The sequence below is a fragment of the Mus pahari genome, chromosome 16, assembly GCF_900095145.1.
Source record: "Mus pahari chromosome 16, PAHARI_EIJ_v1.1, whole genome shotgun sequence".
Classification (NCBI taxonomy): domain Eukaryota; kingdom Metazoa; phylum Chordata; class Mammalia; order Rodentia; family Muridae; genus Mus; species Mus pahari.
Genome location: NC_034605.1, coordinates 3,348,375 through 3,363,342, shown reverse-complemented (window position 1 = coordinate 3,363,342; position 14,968 = coordinate 3,348,375). Strand labels below are relative to the sequence as shown.

The 14,968-nt window shown below is 44.7% G+C and overlaps 1 protein-coding gene across 1 annotated transcript in view; it reads left to right on the top strand.

Annotated features, from left to right (window-relative positions):
* The window catches only part of Dhtkd1 (dehydrogenase E1 and transketolase domain containing 1), a 47,880-nt gene that overhangs the window by 20,055 nt on the left and 12,857 nt on the right, over positions 1-14,968 (top strand). Inside the window, exons 5-12 of the mRNA XM_021215798.2 lie at positions 1,391-1,660; positions 3,322-3,493; positions 5,508-5,706; positions 7,193-7,505; positions 9,579-9,663; positions 10,636-10,775; positions 12,227-12,377; positions 13,723-13,829. Of these exons, the coding sequence (XP_021071457.1) occupies positions 1,391-1,660; positions 3,322-3,493; positions 5,508-5,706; positions 7,193-7,505; positions 9,579-9,663; positions 10,636-10,775; positions 12,227-12,377; positions 13,723-13,829 (1,437 nt within the window). The remainder of the gene's footprint in view (positions 1-1,390; positions 1,661-3,321; positions 3,494-5,507; positions 5,707-7,192; positions 7,506-9,578; positions 9,664-10,635; positions 10,776-12,226; positions 12,378-13,722; positions 13,830-14,968) is intronic.

Here is a 14,968-nt window from a genome sequence, read left to right as displayed (position 1 = left end):
TTCCAGGACAGCCAGGGCTATACAGAGAAACCCTGTCTCGAAAAACCAAAAAAAAAAAAAAAAAAGTCAGTGGACTCAAAATCTATGACTTCAGAATCAATAGCAACACTTTAATATGGCTAAGACTGTAGAAATTTCAAAGTAGACATTTGGTTGGGTAGAGAGCTAATTCAAACATCCACTTTGGCCTCAGGGTGGGGTTTGGGGATGGTGGTGGTGGTAGCAGAGGAGCACACCTTTAATCCCAGCACTCTGGAGGCAGAGGCAGGCGGATCTCTAGCGTTCCAGGACAGCCTGGTCTACAGAGGAGTTCCAGTTCACCCAGGACTACACAGAGAAACCCTGTCTCAATAAATAAAACATTCGAGGCCAGCCTGGTCTACAGAGTGAGTTCCAGGACAGCCAAGGCTACACAGAGAAACCCTGTCTCGAAAAAGACAAAAACAAAAACAAACAAAAAATAAAACAGAATGAAATGAAACGAATCGAAAGAAAACAAAAACTTATACCTTCCTCAAATAGAATTACAAAAAGATGAAGTTGTGGGGTTTTTTTCCTTTCTCCTTTTTTTCTTTTTTCTTTTTCTTTTTTTTTTTAAATTTATTTATTGTTATATATAAGTACACTGTAGCTGTCTTCAGACACACCAGAAGAGGGCGTCAGATCCAATTACAGATGGTTGTGAGCCACCATGTGGTTGCTGGGATTTGAACTCAGGACCTTCAGAGGAGCAGTCAGTGCTCTTACCCTCTGAGCCATCTCGCCAGCCCTTCTCCTTTTTTACTTTTTCTTTCTTTCTTTTTTTTTTTTTTTTTTACAGCAATCCAGTGGCTGACATCACTACTAATGATTACATATTTTGAAAGCTACATAAGACAGAAGTAGCTATTATTTACCTTGTGTTAAATTCCTCTTAAAATATTGTCACAAAAGACTGGAAGAGATATATAGGTAATTAAGAGCCTATTTGCAAAAGGTTTCTGTTTAGTTCCCAGTACCCGTGATGGTAGGCTCCAGGGAGCTGACTGGGATGTCTGGAGGAAACCCCTACCGGTAGCCACATTTCAGGGAAGTGTATCTTTGGCTGAAGGGTCTAGTCTCTTATGGATTCTGTGGGTACCTGCACTCGTGTGTGCATACCCACTCACAGGTGCACACACATATATACAGGTCATTAACAATAAAAATACTGTAAAAAATGTTGACCGTCATTTGATTCTGAAGAACTACAATGCGGAGTGACCCAGCAGTTAGAGATCTGTGTTTGTCTTTAAATGATGCATGTTTGCAATAACTATAAAAGAATTTACATAATGCTTATCTTTCTTTAAGCTCACTTTAGACCCCCGAAATAAGACTTGTTTCATATCTTCTGTTTTTGTCCTAATAGCTGATGTTCCGTAAAATGCGAGGCTTAAGTGAGTTTCCAGAAAATGTTGCCACCATTGGTGATGTCCTGTCCCACCTGACTTCCTCAGTGGACCTAGACTTTGGTGCCCACCGACCCCTCCATGTGACAATGCTACCCAATCCCTCACATCTGGAAGCTGTTAACCCCGTGGCTGTAGGGAAAACTCGTGGCAGGCAGCAGTCTCGGGAAGATGGGGACTACGCCCCGAACGGTTCCGCTCAGCCTGGGGACAGAGTCATATGCCTGCAGGTACGTGGAGATTTGGAGAGGGGGGAAGCCCGAAAGAACAATGGATGGGTAGATATGGCAGGATACTGCAGATGTTTAAGAGGAAAGTGGAATGACATTTTGAGAAAAGAGAATTCTGGGCTTTAAAAAAATATGTTTGGTAAAAATTTTCATGATACATTTATTATATGCATTAGGTTTTAAATGAAAAGCTGCTCACACCAACCCCCTTGTCTACCAGGCTTCATGGTGATATTCTGGTCTAGTGGCTTTGAGTGGTGGAATCCTTTCAGAATAACATTGTAATTTTTCTACTTCTGTTATCATCTTGCCTCCTGAATCTTGGCTTTAATGTGTGCTGCCCCTTCCTCTCCTCTATTCATGGCAGCGGGCAGGATTTGGTGATGGGAGCTTCTTCTCTCTGTCTCTCTTCAGCGGTGAGTGACTGGGGAGAGGAGAAGTTCAGAGGTGTGCACTGTTCCTCATAGATGTGTGGGTGGGTGGTGTGGTGTATGTGTGTATGTGTGTGGTGTGTGTGTGTATGTGTATGTGGGGTGTATGTGTGTATGTGTGTGGTGTGTGTGGTGTGTATGTTTGTGTATGGTGTGTGTATGTGCGTGTGGTGTGTATGTATATGTGTGTATGTATGTGTGTGGTGTGTGTATGGGTGTGTGTGTTATGTGTTTCTGTATGGTGTGTGTATATGTGCATGCGGTGTGTGTGTGGGTGGCCTGTGTGTGGTGTGTATCTGTGTGTGTCTGTGTGTGTATGGGGTGTGTGTGTTGTGTATATGTGTGTTGTGTGTTTGTGTATGATGTGTATATGTATGTGTGTGGTATGTGGTATGTGAGTGTGTTTTGTGTGTGTGAGGTATTGTATGTGTGTGTGTATGATGTGTGTATGTATGTGTGGTGTGTGTGGGGTGGTATGTGTATGTGTTGTGTGTTTGTGTATGATGTGTGCATGTGTGTGTTGTGTGTTTGTGTTGTGTGTTTGTGTATGTGTGTGTGTATTTGTATATGATGTGTGTATGTGTGTGTGTTGTGTGTACGTGTGGTGTGGTATGTGTGTGGTGTGTGTGTACTCAACAACATGCCTGTGTATGTAGGCTAGAGGACAGTTTTGTGGAGTCAGTTCTGTCTTCCGTCTTTATGAGGATCCCAAAGGCCCATCTCTGGTCACTGGGTTTGGGAGGGGAGCAGTTTCACCCTCTGTGTCAGCTCACACACCCTGTTTCTCACATCTTATGCTTGTTTTCATGCAGAATTTCCTAGAGCTGAAACTGGCCTGGAGCCCAATGGCTGAGTGCTTGCCTGGGAAGCATGAGGCCCTGGGTTCAATCCCTAGCACAGAAAAAAAGCAATCCCTAGGTCCGTGTTTTCATTGCTTATGTAGTAGCCATTCCTTCCAGTCTTCTGCTGTTGATGCTAAAATGTTGTGAAATTGGGGAGGCAGGTCCAGCGTGCAGGATTAGCAGGGAGAAATGGGAAGGGGCTCTTTGAAGAGTACTTTTGAGATGAGTCTGAACACACGGAGAAGTCCTGGAAGCTTCTGTTTTTATGTCAGGAGAGCTGTGAGAGGGTGCTGGCTGGGGCCCCTGTTGGGATTTACACACAGTTTGTTTCAATCCGAAAACCTAACCTTAATGATTCCTTACTTCGTGCATGGGATAAATGTTCCAGGTTCACGGTGACGCTTCCTTCTGCGGTCAAGGGATTGTTCTTGAGACGTTCACGCTCTCTAATCTTCCACACTTCAGAATTGGTGGGAGCATCCATCTAATTGTCAATAACCAGCTGGGTTACACCACTCCTGCAGAGAGAGGAAGGTCGTCCTTATACAGCAGTGATATCGGTATGTCGCTCACTGGAGTTGCCTTGCTGTCAGCTGTCTAGTTCGTTCAGAACAATGAGACTTGCTGGTTATCATATTTTAATTTTTTATTTTAGTTTTTAAAATAATTTTTTAATTATTTATTTTATGCATATAAGTACACTGTAGCTGTCTTCAGACACACCAGAAGAGGGCATCAGATCTCATTAGAGATGGTTGTAAGCCACCATGTGGTTGCTGGGAATTGAACTCAGGACCTCTGGGAGAGCAGTCACTGCTCTTAAGCACTGAGCCATCTCTCTAGTGCTTTAATTTTTTTTTTTTTTTTCAAACAAGGTCTCACTGTGTAACTCTGGAGCTTACTATTCTGTAATCCAGGCTGGCTTGGAACTCACAGAGATCCATCTGCCTCTGTCTCCCTATCTTAGTTATTGTTCTGTTGGTATGAAGATACACCATGACCAAGATCAAGGCAACTTAGAAAAGAAACCACTTAGTTAGGGGCTTGCTTTTAGTTTCTGAGGGTGAGTCCATGCTGGTGGGACGCACGGTGCTGGAGCAGTAGCTGAGAGCTAACAGCTACCCTACACGCATGTGGCAGAGAGAGCAACTGGGCCTGGAGTGGGCTTTTGAAATTTCAAAGCTCACCTCTATTGACAAACCTTTCCCCACAAGGCCACACCTCCTAATCCTTCTTAAACAGTCCAACAGGAACCAAATATTGAAATACATAAGCCTTAGGTAGGCCTTTCCAATTCAAACCACACTCGCAAGTGCTAGAATTAAATTTTAATTTCTTGAAGTTAGATATGGTCAGTAGTTGCCAATAATTACCAAATTACTATTTCTTTGTTTGAGTATTTTTATTTTATATGATGTTAGTTGAACACAGGGTATTGTGAATCATAGGCAAGCAGTCTACCATAGAGCTGCATTAGAGGGTTATGTATATCAGACACACACCCACGGAGCTATACTGCAGCCTCAACTATAAGCTTTTAAGGAGATAAGACAAAGATGGAGCTGAGAGAGTTCCATCCCAGATTATTACATAGTCAATTGAATTATCTGGTAGAAGCCAAACAAACAAAAGCAACAATAACAACAACAACAACAACAACAACCCCATGCCGTTGGTGCAGTACTAGAGTAATTACCTTCAGAGTATTCAAACTTAGAGTGCACAGAGTTTGTGTGAAAAAGACTGTGTTCACCCAGCACATTTGCTAGAACAGTATAGTTAGAAATAAGTTGTGAATAATCAAAGTCAACTTATTTTGATCCATGCCAATAGCAGTCTTAGCAGTATGTCAGGGCGTTTACTGTCCACTCATAGCACATAAAACTATAACAGGAACTGTCAGCCACTCTCATAATTAGAGTCTGGACTGATGGCTTTTGGATTGTCTGGCAGTCCAAAAGATATTCTGGAACTCTCTTGGGAGAAAATCTTATTTTAGGATTCATGCTTTAATGATCTCTTGTCTTAGGAAAACGATTACAGTGATAACAATAACAAAATAGATGTTAATGGTCACACTGTACAAGGTACCATGAAACAGTAACACTTTATATTTATTAGTTCAGGAACTTGTGACAGTGCCACCCAGAGTCCAGACTAGACTCATTTATTTATTTATTTGTTTATTTAATTTTGATGTTTTATCTTTTTATTTGTGTGTGTGTTGTCTGCTTTGCATGTGTGTGTATGTCTGTACCACATGCATGGTACCAAAAGAGCTGGAGCTCCCTGGGACTGTATTACAGACAGTTGTGAGGTGCTGGGACTCAAAGCTAGGTCCTCCGGAAGAGCAGTCAGTGACTTCAGCGTGCTCACTGGCCTCTTGACAGATTTCTAACCTTTCCAGTGTCACACAGTAAGTCATGGACCTGAGACCAGTCAGCTGAATTCCAAAGCTTGCATACGAAGTTGCAGGACTGTCTTCCCACTTAGGCAAGTGGACCTTGGGAAGCATCTCATGATAGCCCATGGTAACCGGCCTTTTGTTTTTAATCTTTGTCTTCTCTTCTTTAGGAAAGCTTGTAGGCTGTGCCATCATCCATGTCAATGGAGACAGCCCAGAGGAAGTGGTCCGCGCGACACGACTGGCTTTTGAATATCAGCGCCAGTTCCGAAAGGATGTGATTGTTGATTTGTTATGCTATAGGCAGTGGGGTCATAATGAGCTGGATGAGCCCTTCTTCACCAACCCAGTCATGTACAAAATCATCAGGTACAGCTACAAGGTTTCCTTTAATACCCATGCTAACTGTCTCCTCCTCCTCCTCTCCCTCCTCCTGCTCTCCTCTTTCTCCTCCTCCTGTTCCTCTTCCTCTTCTCTCCTTCCTCCCTTCTCCTCCTCCTCCTCCTCCTCCTCCTCCTCTCCGTCCTCCTCCTCTTCCTCCTCTTCTTCCTCTCATCACCATCAATCAATTAATCAATGGCTTATTTTTTGGTGATGGAGATTCAAGTTAAAGCTGTGTGTGTGTGTGTGTGTGTGTGTGTGTGTGTGTGTGTGTGTGTGTGTGTATGTGGAGGTCAGAGGACAATTTGTGGTAATTGGTTCTCTCCATGTTGGTCGTTTGAATTTAATCCAGATGAGGTGTCCATATCAGCCAAACCTTCTTGCCAGCCTGCATCCCTTTATCTTCTGATAGATACTTTGAAGTGGGATGAACACGTAAATTGTGCCTGTCCTATAGAAACTGTAGTGGTCATCTTACAAGGCTCAGGGGTGCCCCTTATTATTACACACTTTCCTTCATTAAGTAGAGAAAGGGCAACTTTACTTACTTAGCAGTTACCAAGGCTGGGTAAGAGAACTTGGTAAAGCCCTGATTGAGGCTAGTTAGTATGGATGTGGCAGGATTAAAGTGGGACTTCCATGATTCCATGATTCATTTCTTCAGACTATACCCAAGTACCTGTTTCTACCTTGAGAGGAAATAGCTTGAAAAAAATTTGTTTGTGTGTGTGTGTGTGTGTGTAAGGTAGAAGCAGCCTCAGGAATGCCAGTCCCCTCCTTTGACACAGGGTTTTCCAGTGGCCTACAGTTCACCAATTAGGTTAGTCTAGCAAGCATCTCCAGCAGTTTTATGTTATTTTAACTGATGTATGTTTGTTTATCTGTGTGAATATGTATGCATATGTGTGTGAGCAGGTTCCCACAGAGGCTAAAAGAGCATGTCTGGTCCCTTAGAGCTGGAGTTACAGGCATTTGTGAGCTACCTAACACGGGTGCTGAGACCTGAACTTAGATCCTTTTGAGAGAGCAACACACACGCTTAAACTCTTGAGGTAAATTGTTTTTTTGTAAAGATTTATTTATTTATTTTATGTGTATAAGTACACTGTAGCTTTCTTCAGACACACCAGAAGAGAGCATTGGATCCCATTACAGATGGTTGTGAGCCACCATATGGTTGCTGGGAATTGAACTCAGGCCCTCTGGAAGAGTAGCCAGTGCTCTTAACCTCTGAGCCATCTCTCCAGCCCCCTCGAGGTGCATTTTTTAAAAACAGAAGTGTCAGTCCCCTTCAGTATTTAAACATAACAATTCTGAGACATTGACTATATTACAGTAGTTTACAGCCATTGTCTCTGTCTAGTTCTAGGACTTTTAAGGATGATGACCTCCTGCAGTGCCCTTGGCAATGATTCTCTTAGAATTGTGTGTATTAGCTCAACCCCGTCTCTATTTTCTCATTTCTTTCTAACAGAGCCCGCAAGAGCATCCCTGACACCTACGCGGAGCACCTCATTGCCAGTGGACTCATGACCCAGGAGGAGGTTTCCGACATAAAAGCCTCCTACTATACCAAGTTAAATGACCACTTGGCCAATGTGGCCCACTACAGCCCCCCGGCCACTAACCTGCAGGCCCGCTGGCAGGGCCTGGTGCAGCCAGAAGCATGCATCACCACCTGGGACACAGGGGTGCCTCTAGAGCTGCTGCGGTTTATTGGTGTGAAGTCTGTGGAGGTTCCAGAGGAACTGCAGGTGCACAGCCACCTTCTAAAGATGTATGTTCAGGTGGGAAGCCTTGACGTCACCCCTTGCTACTTTTGATTTTTTTCCTCATGGAAGAAACTGATGTTTTCAGTTGCTAAGAAATATTTATTGTATGTTATTCAGCTGTGGAGAAATACTGTATGTTATTGGGTTGTAGCAACCGATGCTCATGTTGGTTTCGGAGCTTTGGTTCAGTTGATTTGGATTTTCTTCACTTCTGTTCTTCTCTATGGGATTTTATGTATGGTGAGCACATTATATATATGAGAAATGCATGCTTATTAGAAAAATACAGAAATATGTCTGATTGATTTAACTAATGAACAGAAGACATTATAATTCTTCCAGAAAGCTTAAATAAAGTAATGGAAATCAACACACGTACCCCAAAGATGACCATTAAACATACTTAGGTTTTACATACTGTCTTCTGTTGGATATCCTGGTTTGCCCGTGGTTGGTGGTTTTTACAGTGTGGGACTTTCTGTTGTTAAAATTGGAAAAATAAAGAGTTAAAGGTTTTAACTTCCTTAAGCATGAATATAGAACAGTGGTTTGCAACATGCGGGTTGTGGCCATTTTGGGGGGGGGTCAAACAACCTTTTCACAGGGGTCACCTAAGACCACCAAAGCCACAGAGATTTACATTATGCGTCATAACAGCAGCAAAATTACAGATATGAAGCAGCAACAGAAATAATTATGGTTGGGGTGATGTAGTAGGACCTGTGCCCTCTGAATTATTTTAAAACACTACCTTTGTTTTTAAGTTTTTATTTTAGCAGAATTCTTTAATGCTTTTAAATTTTGTATTTATTTTTATTTGATGTGCACTGGTGGTTTGCTCGCATGTATGTCTGTGAGGATGCCGGATGCTCTGGAACTGGAGATACAGACAGTTGTGAGCTGCCATGTGGGTGCTAAAAATTCAACCCGGGTCCTCTGGAAGAGTAGCCATTGCTCTTCACCTCTGAGCCATCTCTCCAGACATATTTCAGCAGAATTCTTACAGGCAAATCACACTCACCGTCTGGCTTATATAGGAAATTTGAAGCTGGAGAGATGGTCTGTTAAGAGCACTGGCTGCTCTTTCCTAGGATCTGGGTTCAGGTTCTGGGACCTGTACCATCGGTAGCTCCAATATCCAGAGAGCTAGCCCTTCTTCTGGTCTCTGTTGGCATCAGATATGCATGTGATATAGGTACATGCATATAAGCAAAGCACGCATACATAAATAAAATAAAATAAATCTTTAAAAATAGAAATGGAGAATTACCGGTCAGGTTTCCTCTCTTCTTCCATCACCTCACACCCCAGCAGGGTGACTCCTTCCTGAGTGCACACCTATCTTACTGTGTTAAAACTGGATCACACAGGATTTGCCTACCACATGTAAAGCCCTGGGTTCTGTCCCCAGTGCTGGAGCAAAAAAGACAAAGAGAAGAAAAAGACAGAAAAGGATATCGCTTCTTTTAAGAATTTTTTTTTTTGGGGGGGGGACAGGGTTTTTCTGTATAACCCTGGCTGTCCTGGAACTCACTCTGTAGACCAGGCTGGCCTCGAACTCAGAAATCCGCCTGCCTCTGCCTCCCNAGTGCTGGGATTAAAGGNGTGNGCCACCACGCCCGGCAAGAATCATTTTTAAAATTAGATTAATTCATTTTATTTTATATGTATGAGTGTTTTGCCTGTGTGTGCATATGTGCCACCTGTATGTGTAGTCCCTGCAGAGGTCAGATAAGGGTATCAAATCCCCTGGAACTGGAATTATAAATGGTTGTGTAATACTCTATACACATGGGACTCGAGCCTAGGTCCTCTGCAAGGGCAAGAAGTAGTCTTACCTGCTGAGCCATCTCTCTAGCTATAGAGTTTTAAAAGTTTATCTTAGAACTAGAGAGATGGCTCAGTGGTTAAGAGCACTAACTGCTCTTCCGGAGAGTCTGAGTTCAATTCCCAGCAACCACATGGTGCCTCACAACCATCTGTCATGAGATCTGATGCCCTCTTCTGGTGTACAGCTCCGGTGTACGCACATACATAGAATAAAACTTTAAACGTTTGTTTTATTCTCTTCCTCTTCATCTTTTGCAGTCAAGAATGGAGAAGGTGAAGAATGGAAGCAGTCTAGACTGGGCCACCGCAGAGACACTTGCCTTGGGCTCCTTACTGGCTCAAGGTAAGACATCTCTCTGTAACGTCACGGCTAGCAGAAAATGCTCTGAGCTCCAGGAGTTATATGTGATCTTCTGGGTTCCAATGGCCACTTGTCACTTTCATTGATTAGAGGACTTTGTTGTTGTTGTTGTTGTTGTTGTTGTTGTTTTTAAGTTTTATTTATGTTATGTATCTGAGTACACTGTCTCTGTCTACCAGAAGAGGGCATTGGATCCCATTACGGATGATTGGGAGCCACGATGTGGTTGCTGGGAGTTGAACTCAGGACCTCTGGAAGTTCAGTCAGTGCTCTTAACCACTGAGCCATCTCTCCAGCCCCAGATTAGAGGGTTTCTAAATGTGTTACCTGATGATACTCCTTAGTTGTCAGGCACACTGAACACTTTCATCAGCGTATAGGCAAAGGTGCAATCATAACTGGGCTACCAGGCTCACTTCTGGGAATGCTAGGAAGATATGCTTCTTTAAAAATTGTGGGCCCAGAAATGACTCTTCATTCTTACAAATGTCACACTTACTATAGACCTTTGAATATAGTAAAGATACACACAGACTTACTGCTTTTAATAAGGTGACTCTATTATCCCAAGAAAAATTCTCAGAATGCGCAGTGTATAATATATCAAAGAGCTGTGTGTGGCAGTACATATATTTTGTAAAGTTTTTTAAAAAGGATTTACCTATTTATTAGGTATACAGTGTTCTGTCTGCATGAATGCCTGCATACCGATGAGGGCAGCAGATCTAATTATAGATGGTTATGAGCCATCATGTGGTTGCTGGTTATTGAACTCTGGAAGAACAGCCTCTGAGCCATCTCTCCAGCCCAGCAGTACATATCTTTAGCCAAGCTCCACAGGAGATGGAGCCCCAGAGGTTAAGACCAGTGTGGGCAGTGTTGACAGATCTTGTCTTGTTTTTATGTTGTTCATTCACAATCTTTCTGTCCCCCCACCCCACTTGCCTGCTTCAGGCTTCAATGTTCGTCTGAGTGGCCAAGATGTTGGCCGCGGGACTTTTAGTCAGAGGCATGCCATGGTGGTTTGCCAGAACACTGACGATGCCTACATCCCTTTGAACCATATGGACCCTAACCAGAAGGGCTTTCTGGAGGTAAGATGTTTATATAGAAAATCTGTGTACTGATGTACGGGGTCTTATGTAGTCCAGGCTGCCTTCAGATTCCCCAGTAGCTGGAGATGACTGGAATTCCTCTCCATTCTGACTATACCGCTCAAGTGCTGGGGATTATGGGCTTGTGAGCCCACCTGACAGGGAGAGGGTTCTTAAAGCAGCTGGATTCAGATGTCAGAGAATTTATGTTTGGTACTTTTTCAAATAGAGGAGTGCTGAGTGGAAGGCCATGGAGGTCTGTCAATTTGGAGGAAACAAGTGAGAGCCATATTGGAGCCGAGACTGGAAGACTGTCAGTTACACTGGCTGCCTATCTGTTATTAAGTCATGGCACATAGATGTGAAGTCAACATTGCATCACACACACATCACACATCCCATCTGTAAACTGTTGTGGTTTGTTAAAGTCAGTCAAGGATGTGCAGGGGAGGCGAACATCTCTAGTCTATTAAATAAAACAGAATACAATAGAAACACTTCCTCCAGGTTGTCTTGCTCCGCAGGCATTTCTTTGGATATCTGAGGTTTTAAGGACACTGTCTTTATATTCTTGTGTCTCCAACCATTACCCTAGTGGGCAGCCCATGATATTTATGGAAACAAATTATTCCTTTAAAGTAAATGTAATAGTCTACCACCTTCTTTCCTATTCTAGGCTTTGGTTTGAGACTATAACCTGTGTGTTTGTTGAGGCTGGGGAGATAGCTCAGTCAGTCAGTCAGTCAGTTAGTCAGTCAGTCAGTCAGTCAGGTGCTCCCTGTGCAAGCAAGAGTTCATTCCCTAGCACCCAGTAAAAAGCCAGCCATGGTGGATCCCAGCACCAGGGAGGTGAAGACTGGAGGATCCAGGGCCTTGCCTGCCAGCGAGCGAGTCTAGCTGAATCTATGAGCCTCGGGTTCCATGAGCTAGTCTACCTTAAGAACTAAGGTGGAAGAAGATGAGGGTTTCAAGCTCTCTCCTCTCTCGGCTTGGTGAACGCTGTGTAAGGAGATTGATCCCTTTCCTTACTTTTTCTAAAAACCCGTCTTCGGATCAAGACACATTTGTGAACCAGGGTAGAAGTGTTGAGCGTGTGCGTCCCCACCCCCACCTCAAAGTAGGTTCTCTCTGAACTACGATTTGATATTTAGTATCAGTTTTGATACTCCAGGGCCTTGGCACATGGCTCAGCTGGCGCTTAACCAGCTAGAGGGACAGCTTGGGCTACAGAGTGAGACCCTGTTTCAAACAGAATTCTTTCTCAGACAAATGCAGAATTTTTTTTTTTTTTAAATTGGGTATATAAAAGGAATGCTTTCCTCATCCGTAGCCATTTGAAGGCAAACTTCTGACCTGACCCTCCCCTTCACCCCTCCTCCTCCTAAGAGGTTCATAGCCCTGCAGTGCTTTACGATAACATGGCTCCGCACATTCCTCTTCCTCATTATTAGGTTAGCAACAGCCCCCTGTCAGAAGAGGCCGTCCTGGGATTTGAATACGGGATGAGCATCGAAAGCCCAAAGTTGCTGCCCCTCTGGGAAGCTCAGTTTGGTGATTTCTTCAATGGAGCCCAGATCATCTTTGACACATTCATCTCTGGAGGTTGGTGTTAAGAGTGGCTGGGCGGTGGCTGGTCAGGGTCTCTTATAAGTGAATGGAAAGGGGCCAGCACTGCCTCTGAGATTCTCAGAGCTGCAGCATCCGGAGAGTTTGGGGGATTATCCGCTGTCTACAGCCATGTGCCAGCTGTCAGGCCGTATAATGGGCTTCTGGGAAGAGTATCGTAGCTGTCGTTCAGCATGTCGTCGTCATCCCCGTTTCTGGAGGCATGTGTCTGGCTGCAAGGAGCAGAGATGGACCTGACAGCTCCTGGGCTATGTGGCTCCACACCTGTGCCTGGACTGTGGAGTGGCATAATTAGCCAGCACCCTGTGGTCACACAGTGGCACTGTGTAGTGATAACCAGCTCTCTGTGGTGACATGGTGACACTGTGTGGTATGGATTGATGACTCTATTGAAATCTGCAATTGTTCAGAAGAAAGAAAAGTGCTTGAGGGACCTAGATTTATGACGTGTGTGTTCATGCATGTGCAGGTATACATGCATGTGCAAGTGTACATGCATAAATATGTGTAGGTACAGAGGTAAACCTCAGGTGTTACTTTTCAGGAACTATCCACCTTGTTTTGTTTCTAGTGTTGGTTTTTTGAAACAGGGTTTCTCTGTGTAGCCCTGGCTGTCCTGGAACTCTGTAGACCAGGCTGGCCTCGAACTCACAGAGATCCATTTGCCTCTGCCATCCAAGTGCTGCATTAGAGGTATGTGCCACCACTGCTGGCTCCACCTTGTTGTTTTGAGATAATCTCTAATCTGACCTGGGGCTCCCTGGTTAGGCTAAGGTAGGTGGCCAGCAAGTCCCAGGGGTCCCCTGTCTCTGCTTTCCTGGTTTCCTGGGATTACAAATCCCTGTTGGCTTTTCCTGTGAGTGCTAGGATGACCTCAGGCCCTCACACCCACACAGCAAGTCCTTTACAAACTGAGCTGTTTCCTCTGCCCCCAGAGGCTGTTCTCAGGTGTCTACTGCTCTCCTTCTGAGGAAGGAGAGTGAACAGTGGTGTCTGCTGCGCTGTGAGCATGGCACGAGTTGCTTGCCTTTGCTCAGAGTTATTCAGTAGTGGAGTCGGAGCGCCACAGGTTTGTCTGAGACCCTGGGATATTTACCATTGAGTCAGTCTTTCAGTCACTGAAGCCCAAAGCATTCGATGGCACAGATTCGCGTGCTCAAGTGGGTGTTTCCATGTAAGTGTAGTAGAGCAGAGCTAGAAGATGCACGGAACAAGAGCAGTTTCTAGGCTCAGGAACCACACTCGCATTTTGTTCCATCCCCCGAACCCTGTCTGTATACCTCCTGCTTTGTAAAGAAATCCCCACCTTGTGCTTTCCCAGGAGAGGCCAAGTGGCTCCTGCAGAGTGGCCTCGTCATCCTCCTTCCACATGGCTATGATGGAGCTGGTCCTGACCACTCATCCTGTCGGATAGAGCGCTTCTTGCAGGTATATGTGTGGGATGCAGCTGGATTCTACAAGCCGTTTCCCTAGCACGTTCCCCTAGTGCTTTACTCTTCCCCGCCATCTCCTGTGGCAGCCTCAGGGCACTTATCCCTAAGATTCTATGGCTAAGTGAAACCAGCTTAAGGCAGTGTGGAGTCTCCTTGGAGGTGTAATGCTTCACAGGGTCAAATCAATCAATAAATAAATAAAGTGGCAAATAAAATGGTTTCTAGAGTCAGGCATGGTTGTGCATGCCTGTGATTTAAGCTCTCAGGAGGCTAAGGAGGGGTGATTTCCTTTAGCTTTAGAGTTGCAGGATGTAGATAGGAAGCTAGAGTCTAAAAACAGGGAGGGGGATAGGAGGCAGGCCAAGGAGACAGCTTAGTAAAATGCTGGCTGTTTTACTTTTAAAAGTCAGGTGTGTAATCGCAAAAGAAGGTAAGGCAGAAGAAGGCAGGAGGACCCCTGAGGCTCACAGCCCCCCCCATGCACACATGCACGCGCGCGCGCGCACACACACACACACACATACATGCACGCACACTGACACACACATGCACACATGCACGCACGCACGCACACACACACACCGACACACACACATGCACGCACACCGACACACATACACATGCATGCACACACACATACACACACATGCACGCACACACACACATACGCATGCACACCAACACACACACACACATGCACGCACACACACATGCACACACGCATGCACACATGCACACACACATACACACACACACATGTACACACACACATGTACACACACGCACCGACACACACACATTCACAGATACAGACAGATTTCAGGTTGGAGGTGTAGCTCAGTGATAGAGTACTTACCTAGCATGTGAGTGGCCCTCTTTCCATCCCTAGCACCATCTACATGGTTGGGGGTGGTGGGGAGCAGGGAGTGGTGTAGGAGTGCCAGTATCTGTGATGTAGAGATGGGTGGATCCCTGGAAGTCATTCCAGCCAGTCTAGCCCAGTCAGTGAAATCCAGGTTCAGTGAGATCCTATTTCAAAAAATTTAGTGGAAAGCGATTGAGGAAGTCACCCAATATTAACTTCTGGCCTTCACATGCACACACACACACACACACACACACACACACACACAC